Here is a 14962-nt window from a genome sequence, read left to right as displayed (position 1 = left end):
AGATAATGCATGCTAGTAAGTAACTCAAGAGGACAACACAGACTTTTTTTTTTTTTTAATAAATGAACTTATTTATTTTTGACTGCGTTGGGTCTTTGTTGCTGCGCACGGGCTTTTCTCTAGTTGCGGTGAGTGGAGGCCACTCTGTTGCGGGGTGTGGGCTTCTCATGGCAGTGGCTTCTCTTGCTGCGGAGCACAGGCTCTAGGCGCGCGGGCTTCAGTACTTGTGGCTCATGGGCTCCAGAGTGCAGGCTCAGCAGACGTGGCGCAGGGGCCTAGGTGCTCCACGACATGTGGGATCTTCCCGGACCAGGGCCCGAACCCGTGTCCCTTGCATTGGCAGGCGGGCTCTCAATCACTGCGCCACCAGGGAAGCCCGACGACACAGACTTTGTAGAAAAGCAGTATTGAATTTTCCTTTCCTGGCTTTGTAATTCACAGACAGAAGGTTTCTTACTTGTTTCCTCTTTCATAGAACTGAAGTAATTTAGTGCTTTTAAATAAAATAACCAAGTCTAAAATTAGGTGATGTGTTTCTAATTTTACTTTATATCAGTTGACAAATTAAACCATCTATTAAGATATTTACAGTGATGCAAATACAGCCCGGTACTTGCTTTGATCTCTTTAAATTTGTAAAAATCTACTTTTTCTTTGCATCCTGCCAAAGTAGAGCTTGGAGTCTTCTCAGAAAGAGAAACAAATGTAGGCAGGCAATTATTGTTTTCTTCCATCAGCAAAGGAGGACTATAGAATTTCATGATTTAATTTTAAGACAGCTTATATTTATCATCATCTTGATATTTATATCCTTGACTTTTACCAAAGACTCTTGTAGAATACCCATTGCTGTCAGAAAAAGAAGGGTTTGCTTTTTCTAGGCTGCATTAAGGAAACTCAAGAGATTTCAGCATAACTCTATGACTATAGAATCTCTGCCCTTCCTGGATCTAAATAAGGAAGCCACTGTTTAAAGTTCTTACTTTAGGGAAAATTGCATCAGATGCTTAGAAAAATGACAAATTTTCTTTCTCCTAACTCCTAATTCATCATAATGTTCCTCTTCAAATAAGTTCTAGGAATTTATACTTTCCTGTAAAGTAAATGTTTAGTGGGACACCCTAGAATTCTAAGCTTCTGAATTTGTCTTTAGGATATCCTAATTTTTCTTTACTATTTTGAGTATTCACTACTATGAGTTGAGTTCCAAACTCAGCTGATTTTAGAGATCAGGTTGATCAAATGAGTAAAGAGGGCAGAAGTAATATATAAGAGAATATGTGGTCTACAAGTAACTGAAAAGAACATGGATGCTTAAAGGCATTCAAATTCAGTTTTTTCAAAAACACTGCTAGATTATTAAAACATATTGCTGATCAAAGTCCCCATGGTTTCTCAATTTAGGTATTACAGACTTCTTCCCCTAGCAATTTGTACCAAATAATCAAGAACAAAGTTTGGCTGTGTTTAAAATGTACATTTAGATGAGTTACCTCCCAAATTTTTGCATAATGGAAACCACCAAGAAGCTCATACTGCCAGATAAACTCATATTTGTATAAACCTTGAAAGAATGCTTCTCCTGCCATTTCTGAGCATATATGTGAATTCTAATGTGTCATTGATTGTGAAATTTATGGCTCTGCACACAGATCTCTATAGGAACTGAAGTTTGTGCACATCTGCTCATTTGAAATTGAACATACAACTATACTTAGAAAACATTCTTGTGCCTTGCTCATATAAATGCTAGACAGGGCTCAGATGCATCTTCACCATGCATGTCCTTGTCAAACTATTATAGTCGTGAAACTTTTATCATTTATTGTAAGCCTTAAAAAGTTTTTACCTTACTTTAAATTTATAAGAAATACATGAAGCTTTTGGATTGTATTTGTGATTCAGCTTTGAAATAAAAATTGCCTCTCTTGTTGCGGAGCACAGGCTCCAGACGCGCAGGCTCAGTAGGCCGCGATAGTGAGAGGCCTGCGCATTGCGATGAAGAGTGGCCCCCGCTTGCCGCAACTAGAGAAAGGCCTCGCACAGAAACGAAGACCCAACACAGCCAAAAATAAATAATAAATAAATAATAAATAAATTTAAAAAAGAAAAATTGCCTACTTCAAACTTTTAGATCTGTTTAATTGAACAGAACCAGGAATAGTAAGGCAAGCTATTGAATTGTTATTACTTGCAGTTAGTGATCTATATGAATCAAGACTTTTTTTTATAATGCAACCAAGAGGAATAATTTAGATAGTAGGGCTGATATAGGCTACAATTATCATCCATAATGCTTTAGTAAGGAGTCTCTTAACTGCAAATAACAAAGACTCAACTCAAGGTAGCTTGAGCAAAATAGGAATTTGTTGGTTCAGGTAAACACATCACAAGGACAAGGTGATGCTTGCTCAGGAACTACCCAATCCAAGGATAGTCTCTTGCCCTCTCCTCTGCCCCCCATTCCCAGCTTTACTCTGCCAAGTTTCTCATCACTGCTTTTCCTTGTGAGTTGGTTTATGTCTCCTGGGGGGAAGAATAGCCATTTGGTGGGAAGAATAGGCCATTTTGAACTCATCTTTCAGCTTGCATCCCAGGGATGACCTAATTTAGGTCAAGTGCCGGACTCTGCCCAATAAGTTTGAGCAAAGGGCAGGGGTGTGCTGTTCTGTCTTGCATACCAGCTTGGCCTGCAAGTTTACCCCTGTGGTCAAGAGAGTAGGATCTGAGGGAGAGAGAAGGTGTGCAACGTCATATATGTTTTATGTCTTGGGATTCCACATAAAAAGATGCCACTACTAAAAAGGTTTGAAAACTACTGCATTAGACAGAGTTTTGTGAAATTAGTTTCTTCTCTAGCTTATACAAAATTTTACCAGTGTTACATAACGTCACTAGGCTTACTTTTCCATCATGGGACTCAAGTGTGGGCTCATTCTTTTTTTTTTTAACATGTGAATTCTGATTGGTGTATTATTTGTTGAACAGATATATATTGAGTACTACCAGTACATCAAACCCTGCACTCAGTACAGAAGACACAGTGGTAAACAGCCAGACAAGATCCCTCCCTTCGTGGAACTTACCAAACCAAAAGCAAAGACAGACAAATAGGCATTACCAATGCCTATTTTATGCTAAGATTTTACACTATGATTAGGAGTTGTAAAGCAAAAAGACTTAATCATTCTGGATGTCCAGAATAGCTAATGATTAAGTGAAGATCTTGATAAGCAAGAGTTAGCCAAACCAAGGAGGAGAGGGTAGAGAGAAGTCAAGAAAGAGGAAGAGCCTTTGTGAAAACCCAGAGATAAAAGAGGAATATTGGAGGAATCAAAAGATGTACATTGTAGGGATAATAGGGAAGGAAATGGGGAGCAATAAGTAAAGAAGCAAAGAGGTAAGCCATGTCCAGATCATGTAATCACAAAGTCATAAAGGTTTTTGTTTTGTTTTGTTTGTTCTTTAGTTTAAACGTAATGAGTAGTCAGTGAACATTGTTGAGCAGTCAAGTAAAATATGCAGCTTGGAAACATCCGCCTAGGCTCAGTGTAGAAATGGGTTGGCAAGATGCAGGGCAACAGGAGATTGCTGCAGTAATCCAGATGAAACAGGATGTCTGGAGGGTAGTAGCTGTGAAGGTTAGGAGGAGGGGTTGCATTTGATAAATATTTAAGAAATGGAATCAACAAGATTTAGTAATTAACTAGATGTTGAGAGAAAGGCAGAGGGGAAAGTAAACCTTTACTTCCAAGTGTCCGACCTAGGCAGGTGAGTGGATAATGGCATTACACACTGAGCTAGGAACACAAGAAGAAGAGCAGTTGGAGAAGAGAATGGTTTAGTCTAAGAGGCAGTTGGATATATAGGTGTGAAAGTCAGAGAAGGGAAATAGTGTCTGGTCAAAATTTAAGTCAGTCTGAATAATTACATGATATTTTTTCATCAGAGTAAAGCTGACCCAATTAAGATAAAGTAAATGCTTGATTCTCTCTAATTCACTCTCAAAATATTTCTTCAGTGCCTTCCCTCTCATATAATTGGGGCCTGCTTTTGTACCTTCCATCCCTCTCAGTTCAGTTCATTTCAGTAACTATTTATTGCAGGCTTTCTCTGCTAAGTCTAAAGTAGGGATATAGGCAGAAACAAGTGTTGCTGCCCTCAAGGAATTAATGGTGTATTGGGGAAATCAGATACATATATAAATGTTTTCAATATGCAATTTAGAATTGCATATTGGTGGGAGGGACAACTGTACGCAGAGCAATAGGAGATTGCAGCAATAATCCAAATGAGACAGTTACTAAATACTATGGTAGACAACGGTAAGTACTCTGTGTGATAAGTACTGTGATGGAAGCGTTTGTAAAAAACATCTTCAAGCTCTTTCCTTTGGTTCCCAGTATTTAATTCTGTTTTAGGGAACTACTTCGTTTTAATTATTGGCTTTTTATCAAAGTCCATATATGCACTCTACCTTCTAATCACAAACCAGGTTGAGACAGTGTTAGCCAGAATTGCTTTGAACTTCATCTCTCAGCATCATCACTGGTTCAAACAATTGCAGTTAACTTGAGGTAGGGGGCTGGAGCCAATCATAGGGTAATCATCCACTTCCTATGCTTTGAATTCCAACCATTTCTTAATTTTTGTACCTCCTGCATTAACTTTATGAACACTAACAATAATACACCTAGGCCAGAAGGCCTCCAGCTATCTTATTCTTATCAACCAGAAAAATTGGTACATGGACAGGTTAATGAATACTGCAACCCTATAAAGGTGATAATTAAAATTTGGGGTATTCTGGGTGTGAATATGATGACATGATGAAAGAAATATTTTAAGATTAATCTCTGTGTGCTAGAAGAGGCTCCCAATCACTTGGCCCACCTCCCACCTAATGTAAATGCATTAAGCCTCATTTGGGTCCCTGAAGCCAAGAGAAGCCTTTACTGTATTTGGTACATGATGACTAATGGTACATTTTTCTCTTAACTGGAATATGGTGGGAATAGCTTGTCTGTGAGCTAACTAATTCAGTGCATTTTTGTTGCTGTATTGAACTCTAGAGTAAAACGTTCATTTATTCTATAAATATTTTTGAGAATCTGCTATTTGCCAGGCACTGTGCCTGAATAAGACTTAATCCATGACTTGCAATAATACCCATGCAATATACAAAAGATTGTGAAAGCACTAAGGAGGAACTGGTTGAGTCAGCTTTGTAAAGCATTTGGAACATAGTGAGCCATTAGTAAATGTTAGTTGCCTGTGTTAGCCATCATTATTACTATTTGAGTGGGTAAGAAGAAGGGAAGGACATTCCAGGCCAAGAGAATAACTTAATTGGAAACATGATAGTAAATGTCATTTTCCAGAATGACTTGGTGTGGTTGGGATGTGAGTACAGTGCAGACAACAGTGATAAGAGATGGTGCTAATGAGAGGTAGTTTGGGACTAGATTATAAAGGCCTTTAGATACCAGCTGAATAATTTTGACTTTTCAAAATATACAGTGGGAGCTTAAAAAAAATTTTTTTTTGTAGCATCCCTTTTTCTTTCTAATATGATATCCAGATTTTCTTTTTACTTTTTTTATGGAAAATTTCCTGTATACAACAAAGTAAAAATAGTAGTATAATGACCCCCATGTATTCATTACCCAGCTTTAATAATTATCAATATGTGGCAAATCCATTAAAGATTTTTAAGCAAGGCAAAAAAGGAGACTAACATTGGGCCACTTCCATTACACTAGTTGATCTTCACAGTGTCCCGTGGAGTATGTGGTATTCCCACTTTCCCTAATTATAGAAGAGAAAACCATCAAAATGATGAAGTAAAAGTTCTGGGATTCTAACCCATATCCAACTTATTTCAGAACTCAAGTTCCTTCCCATGCTGCCTTTATAATTCTGAAGTAGAGCATGATTCTCAGTTGAAAATAGATGCTGATCTGCCTACTTGATATATTGGTGCTCTTGACCCTATTCAGAATGGTGGACTTCTCTGCCTGCAGCCACTGTGGGTTCTACAGGGTCACCAGGATCTAAATCTACATAAATATTCAACCTAATCAGCTAAAATGACTGTTTAGTCCAGTGGTTGTCAAAGTATGGTCCCCAGACCAGCAGCAAGTTGTTAGAAAATACAAATTCTCAGGTCCCACCCCCAACCTACTCAATTAGAAACTCTGCGTGTTGGAGCTTATGATGCCTATATTGCCGTTTGCTATGTTTAAATAAAATGCTCTAAGGTTTCCTGCAAACACAAGGTTATGACCATCTACCAAGAGCATTCTAAGGCAAAACCTCATATCAGAAGTAGCTATATGTTCATTTTTTAACAAGTTAATGAAAAGCATGTCCTAAGGTAGGAATTGTTATTCAGACTTTAACACCTGCAGTCTCTCTGGGGATGTTGCATAACCTCATGGAAAGGAATCTTAAGGAATTTGCCCTGCCTATATTTACAGTGCTTGATGGTGCCATCTAGTGGTTTAAGCATTATAGAACGTGCAGATTTATTAACGCTTTGGGGACAGAATTTGTGTATTTTTTAAAAGTCAATTTTATAGTGAATGTTTAATGAAAGTAGGATATGTAATTTCCTTACTATAAAACCTCCATTGAGGATTCTTAGATATGATACCAAAACACAAACAACAAAAGAAAAAATAGCTAAATTAGACCTCAACAAAATTAAAACTTTTGTGCATGAAAGGACACTATTGAGGGGCTTCCCTGGTGGTCCAGTGGCTAAGACTCTGCGCTCCCAATGCAGGGGGCCTGGGATCGATCCCTGGTCAGGGAACTAGATCCCACATACCACAACTAAAGATCCCGCATGCTGCAACTAAAGATCCCACATGATGCAGTGAAGATCCCGTGTGCTGCAACTAAGACCCAGCGCTGCCAAATAAATAAATAAGTAAATTTTTTTTTTTTAAAAAGGACACTATTAATAAAGTGAAAATGTAGCCCACAAAATGGGAGACTATATTTGACAATCATATATCTTATAAGATATATGTATCCAAATATATAAATAGTATTCAAATATATAAAGAACTCTTAGAACTCAACAACAAAAAGAAAAACAACCCAATTTACAAATGAGTGTAGGACTTGAGTAGACATCTCTTCAAAGAAAATATACAAATGGCCAATAAACACATGAAAAATCCCTCAACATCATTAGTCATTAGAGAAATGCAAATCAAAACCACAATGAGATACCAATAGGACAGCTTGAATAATTAAAAAAAGAAAAACAGAAAATAAGTATTGATGAGGTTGTGGAGAAATTGGAACCTTTATACATTGCTGGTGGAGATGTAAAATGGTGCAGCCACCGTGGAAAACAGATTGTTAGTTCCTCAAATAGACACGGAATTACCAGAGGACCCAGCAATTCCACTACTAGGTATATACCCAAGAGAACTGGAAAATCCATAATAGCCAAAAAGTGGAAACAATCCAAATGTCCACCAACTAATGAATGAATAAACAAAATGTGGCATATCCTTACAATGCAATATTGTTTAGCCATAAAATGTACTAATACATTGATGAACCTTGAAAACATGCTAAATGACAGAGGCAGGCACAAAAGACCACATATCATATGATTCCATTTATATGAAATGTCCAGAATAAACAAATTCATAGAATCAGAAAGTAGAGGGGCTTCCCTGGTGGCACAGAGGTTAAGAATCCTCCTGCCAATGCAGGGGACATGGGTTTAAGCCCTGGTCTGGGAAGATCCCACATGCCGCGGAGCAGCTAAGCCTGTGAGCCACAAGTACTGAGCCTGCGCTCTGGAGCCCATGAACCACAACTACTGAAGCCCACGTGCCTAGAGCCCATGCTCCGCAACAAGAGAAGCCACCGCAATGAGAAGTCCACGCACCACAACGAAGAGTAGCCCCTGCTTGCCGCAACTACAGAAAGCCTGCGCACAGCAATGAAGACCCAACGCAGCCCAAAAAATTAACTAATTAATTAATTAATTTTAAAAAAAGAAAGTGGATTAGTGGTTGCCAGAGGCGGGGAGAAAGGTAGGAATGGGTGCAACCACTTAATGGGTATGGGATTTCTTTTGGAGGTGATGCAAATGCCCTGGAATTAGATAGTAGTGATGGTTGCACAACATTGTGAGTGTACTAAAAGCCACTGAATTGTACACTTTGAAATAGTTAAAATGGTGACTTTTATGGTATGCGAATTTTACCTCAATTTTTAAGATCTTTGTTAATTTGTAAGACTGCAGAACCTTTATTATTCTTATTATTGATATATTTTCCCATAGCTGTTGCTAGTATGTATGTATGTATTCTATTCTACTTTGTTAGCCTAAAATTATTCAATATATTCTTTTCCATCTACACAGTTTCCATGGTTTTTATTTTGGTGGCTATGCATATTTTAGTCACTGTGTATATCATAACTAATATATCTCAAATGTTTAGTGGTTTTCTCTTCTTTTTTTTCAATTTCAAAGAGTCCTGCTCTAAATGCTTAAATAAGTAAGAATGTTTAAAACTCTCTGTAGACTTTGCATTGGTGTTTCTTCCCCAAAACAGGATTTCTGAGTCATTTTTTTATTTTTACTATTTCTATTGTGTTTTTTCTCTGACTGCTCTATAGTAAGAATATATTAATTTAGAATCCTACCAATAATGGATGAGGAAAAATGGAGGAGATTAATGTTTATTGAATGTCTGTTCTGTTCCAGGCACTGTGTCTGGATCCTTTACATCCATTATTTCATTTAACTCCCACACCTACTCTTATAAAGTGACTACAGAAGTTGACATAACTAATAAGCAGATGAACAAATATCAGAAACCAAACATTTTGTCTCCCAGGTGTTATCCTATCCCCACAACTTTACCAATATTGGGGTTTACCTTTTTTAGTTCCTATTTATTAGAGAAATTCATGTTTTCCCAAGTGATTGTTTAAGGTTTATATTTATCCTTACATAACGACCTATATCTTTTATTAATTTTTTATTAATAGATTTTAAACTGAACTTACCTTTTAAACAATAGGCGTTGTGTGTCAAAGCTTTGTCATAATTTTTTTGCTTTTGTTTACTCCTCTTTTACAGGCTCTTGATGGAAATGTATATGACCACCTCAAGGATTATTTAATAGCCTTCAGCCGGACGGAGCTAGAGACATGCCAAGCTGTGCAGAACACATTCCAGTTTTTATTAGAAACCTCCAGCAAGGCAAGTTACCTTTAGTGCAATATGTGATGTTATCCACTTAAGAATCTAAAATGTTTTTTGCATACAAACAAAATGAAGGTACCAATGACAGTAGAAGAATGCTTTAAAGGACAAATTTCCTGGAAACGCTATTTCTTCTAACAAAATTGGACGGTGTATTGTTCTCCTTGATGAAGGTCAAAAAAGTCTATTGCCATGTTGCTCTTGAGAAGAATGGTTTAAAGAGCTTTTATCTTTCACTCAAATGAATTTTGAATACACTCAGTTCGTAAAACAACAAAGTCATGTGTCAGTGCGAAGAATAATAAAGGGGCACAAAAAGAAAAATTAGCATTTTATAATTGATAAAGAAATTAATGTTATAATATCTTGTTTTTAGAAATTAACCTTGCCTTCTATATGCTGTCATTCTTTGATAGTAATCTTTTCATTCAAAAGTGTTGACATCTATCAACTTTGCTGGCATGTCACACTGTTTACATAGAAAATAAATGAAATTGTTTTTCTTTAGGATCTGACAGATTAAAATTTTTTGCAGTAGAGAAACTGCCCTTTGGAAGATAAATTGTTCCTGCGATTAATAAATCTTATTTTCTTTCTGATAAATTAAGTGCATAGTAAATGTTTCCTGACTGAATGAATACATTTATTAAAATATATTCATTTTATAACTGCTATTTTAAAAGATCCAGTTCAATTCTCCTTTTTGGCAGGAGGAGCAGGAACTAGCTAATACCTTAGAAAGTTGTTTGGAAAGGAATCAGGGTCTCCATCTCACAAGACAGTGTCCAAAGACAGGAAAGAAAAGGGACACAGACTTTTCTTCCTGAACGCCTCCATGTGTATTTATTCGTATTTTCAGTGTACCATAGCTCCAATTCTATTTTTAGAAAAACATGTAAATTGTTAAGTTGATATGGGAGTACAAATATCACTAGTCTGGTGCTTAGAAATCCTGTCATATTTTTGTATTCTTATATTTTCACCCCCCAGGATTCAATAAAAGATATAAAAGGATGGATGTATAGAAAGGATAAATGGATGGATAGATGGATAGTTAAGTGAAAGAAAATGTAGAAAAATAATAATTGAAGAATCTAGGTAGTGGGTATATAGGTGTTTCTGTACAATTCTTTTTATTTTAACGTGTACATTTGACATCTTCCGTGAGAGAATGTTGCAGGGAAAAGTCTATAAAAACATCTTGGTTTTGTTCCTTTTATGGAGAGGTTGATTTTTGACTAGTAATCAGATTGTTTATATTTATTGGTCCATTCAGATTTTCTGTTTCTTTTTAGTACATTTTGGTAACTTACACTTTCCTAGATGAATTGTCCATTTCATTTATCAAATTTGATGTCATAAATTTGCATATAAAGTTGTTTGCCTCTGTAGTTGTCTCCCTTTTCATTTCTAGTATTGTTTGTGCTTTCTCTCTTACTTTGATCAGACTTACCAGTCTATTTTATTAATGTTTTCCAAGAGCCAGCTCTTGTTCTACTTCTCAATGTTATTGTTTCCTGTCTCCTTAATTTCTGCCTTTATATTCATTATTTCTTTCTACTTTATTACAGTTTATGTTTTTATTCTTTTTCAGGCTTTTTTTCTATTAGGTTCTATATTTTCAGTCTTTCTTGTTTTCAAGTAAATCCACTTGAACCTAAAAAATTTCTCTTTCTGCTTTAATTGCAGTCCAGGATATGTTTGTAGGGCTTTTTTTATTGTTTCTACATTCCACCCCCACCCCCCCGCCCCTGTCATTAACCTATGAATTATTTAAAAGTGAGTTTTTCCAGTTTCCATTCAATGGGGGGAGTATGTAATAGGGTGGCATTTTTCATTTCTAATTTTATCAGAGAGACTGTCCCCAGACAGAATTCCTTGAAATCTCTTTTTCCAAGAATAAGTTAAGTTTGAATACACTACCTTTAGTTTATAAAACAGGTAAACATATAGTCTTTAAAATGTGCTAATATTTTATACAGCAGTTAACAATTTTCTAGGAGGTTTTAGCACATCCTCTGAGGTTGGTATTATCATGCTCATTTCATAGAGAGGAAAACAGACCCAGGAAGTTTATGTGGTTTGCCTGAGGTCACACACTCACACATAGTGTTTTCCGTGCTCTGCTACTATCTATATTATCTCTTTAGCTTACATTATTTTCATAGAAAATGAATTAAAAATGAATCAACTGATTTGGACACATAGAGATAAGCTTTTATTTTCCACTACATTCACTCACATGAGTATCTTACTCCCCAGGGATGAGGAATAAATGAGATGCTCTTATGTTTAGATTGAAAGTGGTAGTAATAAAAATTTTGTAAGAATGATGTAACTAGGAATTGTGCCCTTTTGTTCCTAATACCAGAAGAGCTCATATCTATAAGTTTTATGCCACGTGTTTTTCTGTTACAAAGAGCTTGTTATGCTGCTCTTGTTATACTGCTAAAAGCAACCTAGTGATCTAATAACCCAAAAAGAAGTTTGAAACTCTTTTGGTTTTTATTCTACACCATTACTAGCTTGTCTTTTTTTGGGGGGGGGGGGCGGAATTCATTTTTTTCCACATATCTAAATTGTAACTGTACATGTTCTCAAAGATATTTTGGAGGTAATCCATAGTGACACATTGTAAATTTTACGGTGCCCTCTATATCTTTTATCCTCTAAAGGGAAACAGCTGGCCCTAGGAACTTTTAATTTTAATTATTTATGAAGCTTGCTTTTCTTCTTAATATTTTATGAAATGCTTTCTACATGTAACTGAAGCAGATGTTGTCAGAGATATTTTCTCTGGCATAGTTAATTCTAAAAGTAGTTCTACTGGCCCTACAGTTTGTTTATGTGTGCTTGCTTTCTGTCTGCATAAGGGAATTCCTACCAATTAATAATGCAGGTCTTCTAACAATTCAAAAATAACAATGTTATTCTATATTTCTTTGGAAATTAAATTGTCTAGTACTGTCATTCTTAATACCTTGAAGACTTACCAAAAAAGTAAACTTAATAAAATGAAGGGGAAAAATCACATGATCATCTCAAAAGACACAGGAAAAGCATTTGACAGAATTCAACACTCTTTTATTATAAAAATGCTCAGCAGATTAGGAATAGAAGGGAACTTCCTGAACATGGTAAAGGCATTTTTTAAAAACCTACATCACATATCACACTCAATGGTGAAAGACTGAAAGCTTTCCCCACCTAAGATCAGGAACAAGACAAGGATGCTCACTTTTCACCACTAATATTCACCATTGTACTGGAAGTCATGGTCAGAGCAGTTAGGCAAGAAATAGAAATAGGAGGCACCAAATGGGAAAGAAAGAAGTAAAATTATCTATATTTGCACATGACATGATTATAGAAAATCCTGTAGATTCCACAAAAGTCCTAGAGCTAGTAAATGAATTCAGCAAAAGTTGCAAATACAAAATCAAAACACAAAAATCAGTTGTGTTTCCATAATACTCCATCAATGAATGAACTGAAAGAAAATTAAGAAAATAATTCTAACTACAATACCATTTGAAGAATAACTACTTAGAAGTAAATTTATCCAAAACGTGAAAAACTTGTACATTGAAAACTACAAAACATTGCTGAAATTAAAGAAGACCTAAATAAATGGAAATAATAAATGTTTATGGATTGGAAGGTTTCATATCACTAATATTTCAATATTCCCCAGGGACTTCCCTGGTGGTCCAGTGGGTAAGATTCCGTGCTCCCAATGCAGGGGGCCCAGGTTCCATTCTTGATTGGGAAGCTGGATCCCTCATGCATGCTGCAACGAAGATGCCGCGTGCTGCAACTAAGACCTGGCTCAGCCTAAAAAAATAAATAATAAATAAATAAATATTTTTAAAAATATATATTTCAATATTCCCCAAAGCAATCTAATCAAGATAGTATGGTAGTAGTATAAGGATAGACATGTAGACCAGTAAGAATTGAGAGTCCAGAAATAAACTCAAACATCTGTGGCTAATTGATTTCGACAAGGTTGTCAAGGCCACTTGATAGAGAAAGAATAGTCTCTCCAATAAGAGGTGCTCAAACAACAGGATAACTACATGCAAAAGAATAAAGTTAAACCCCTTCCTCACTCCATATATAAAAATTAACTCAAAATGGGTCAACAACCTAAAACTATAAAATTATAGAAGAGAACAGAGGTAAATCTTTATTGAATTTGCCAATGTATTCTTAGGTTTAACATGAAAGCACAAGCAATAAAAGAAAAGATAGATAACTGAACTTCATCAGATTAAAAGTTTTTGTGCATCAAAGAACATTATCAAGAATGTGAAAAAGACAGCCCATAAAATGGGAGAAAATATGTATAAATCATGTGTCTGATAGGAATTTAATATTCAGAACATATAAATAACTTTTACAACTCAACACATAAAAGACAAATGACCCAATTTAAAAATGGACAAAGGACTTGAATAGACATTTTTCCAATGAAAATGTACACATCAAAAGATCCTCAGCACTGTTAGTCATTAGAGAAATGCAAATCAAAACCACAATGAAATACCACTTCCCACCTAGTAGGATAGCTTTAGTATTTAAAAACAAGCACACACACAATAGCAAGTGTTGGCAAGGATGTGGAGAAATTAGAACCCTTGTACAGCGTTTGTAGGAATGTAAAATAGTACAGCCACTGTGGAAGACAGTTCGGTAGTTCCTCAAAAAGTAAGACACAGAGTTACCATATGACTCGGCACTTCCACTTTAAGAGAATTGAAAAAAAGTGTTTAAACAAAAATTTGTACAGAAATGTTCCTGGCAGTGTTATTCATAATAGCCAATAAATGTAAACACCCTAAATGTCAATCAACTGATGATTAGATAAATAAAACACAGTATATCCATACAATGGAATATTATTTGTTCATAAAAAAGAATGAACTACTGGGGCTTCCCTGGTGGCGCAGTGGTTAAGAATCTGCCTGCCAATGCAGGGGACACGGGTTCGAGCCCTAGTCTGGGAAGATCCCACATGCCGCGGAGCAACTAAGCCCCGTGAGCCACAACTACTGAGCCTGCGCATCTGGAGCCTGTGCTCCGCAACGGGAGAGGCCGCGACAGTGAGAGGCCCGCGCACCGTGATGAAGAGTGGCCCCCACTCGCCGCAACTGGAGAAAGCCCTCGCACAGAAACAAAGACCCAACACAGCCAAAAATAAATAAATAATTAAAACAACAACAACAAAAAAAGAATGAACTACTGATACATCATACAACACGTATCCCACAGAATAAAATATATAAATAGCTATTACCATATTAAAAGATGTTTTTATGGGCTAGGTTGTGTCCCCCTAAAATTCATATGTTGAAGTCCTAACCTCTGGTTCCTCAGACTGTGACTGTTTTTGGATATAGGGCCTTTAAAGAGGTTATTAAGGTAAAATGAGGTCATATGGACAAGCTCTAATCCAGCATGATTGGTGTCCTTATAAGAGGAGGTTAGAACACAAACAGGCACAGAGGGAAGACCATATGAAGACACCAGGAAAAGATGACCATCTACAAGCCAAGGAAAGAGACCCTCAGAAGAAACCAAACCTGCCAACACCTTGATCTTGGACTTATAGCCTCCAGAACAGTGAGGAAACAAGTTTATGTTGTTTAAGCCACCTCGTCTGTGATACTTTGTTATGGCAGCCCTAGGAAACTAATACAGATACTTACACTCACT

The 14962-nt window shown here is 36.3% G+C and overlaps 1 protein-coding gene across 6 annotated transcripts in view; it reads left to right on the top strand.

The window, feature by feature from the left end:
* The window catches only part of FCHSD2 (FCH and double SH3 domains 2), a 310099-nt gene that overhangs the window by 218424 nt on the left and 76713 nt on the right, over positions 1-14962 (top strand). For all 6 annotated transcript variants that reach the window (XM_082342951.1, XM_082342953.1, XM_082342955.1 and 3 more), the window contains one exon: positions 9119-9241. In XM_082342951.1, the coding sequence (XP_082199077.1) occupies positions 9119-9241 (123 nt within the window). The remainder of the gene's footprint in view (positions 1-9118; positions 9242-14962) is intronic.

The sequence above is a fragment of the Balaenoptera borealis genome, assembly GCF_965194805.1.
Source record: "Balaenoptera borealis genome assembly, chromosome: 11".
Classification (NCBI taxonomy): Eukaryota; Metazoa; Chordata; class Mammalia; order Artiodactyla; family Balaenopteridae; genus Balaenoptera; species Balaenoptera borealis.
The sequence above is the reverse complement of the archived record's forward strand: the minus strand, read 5'-3'. Positions and strand labels throughout refer to the sequence as shown.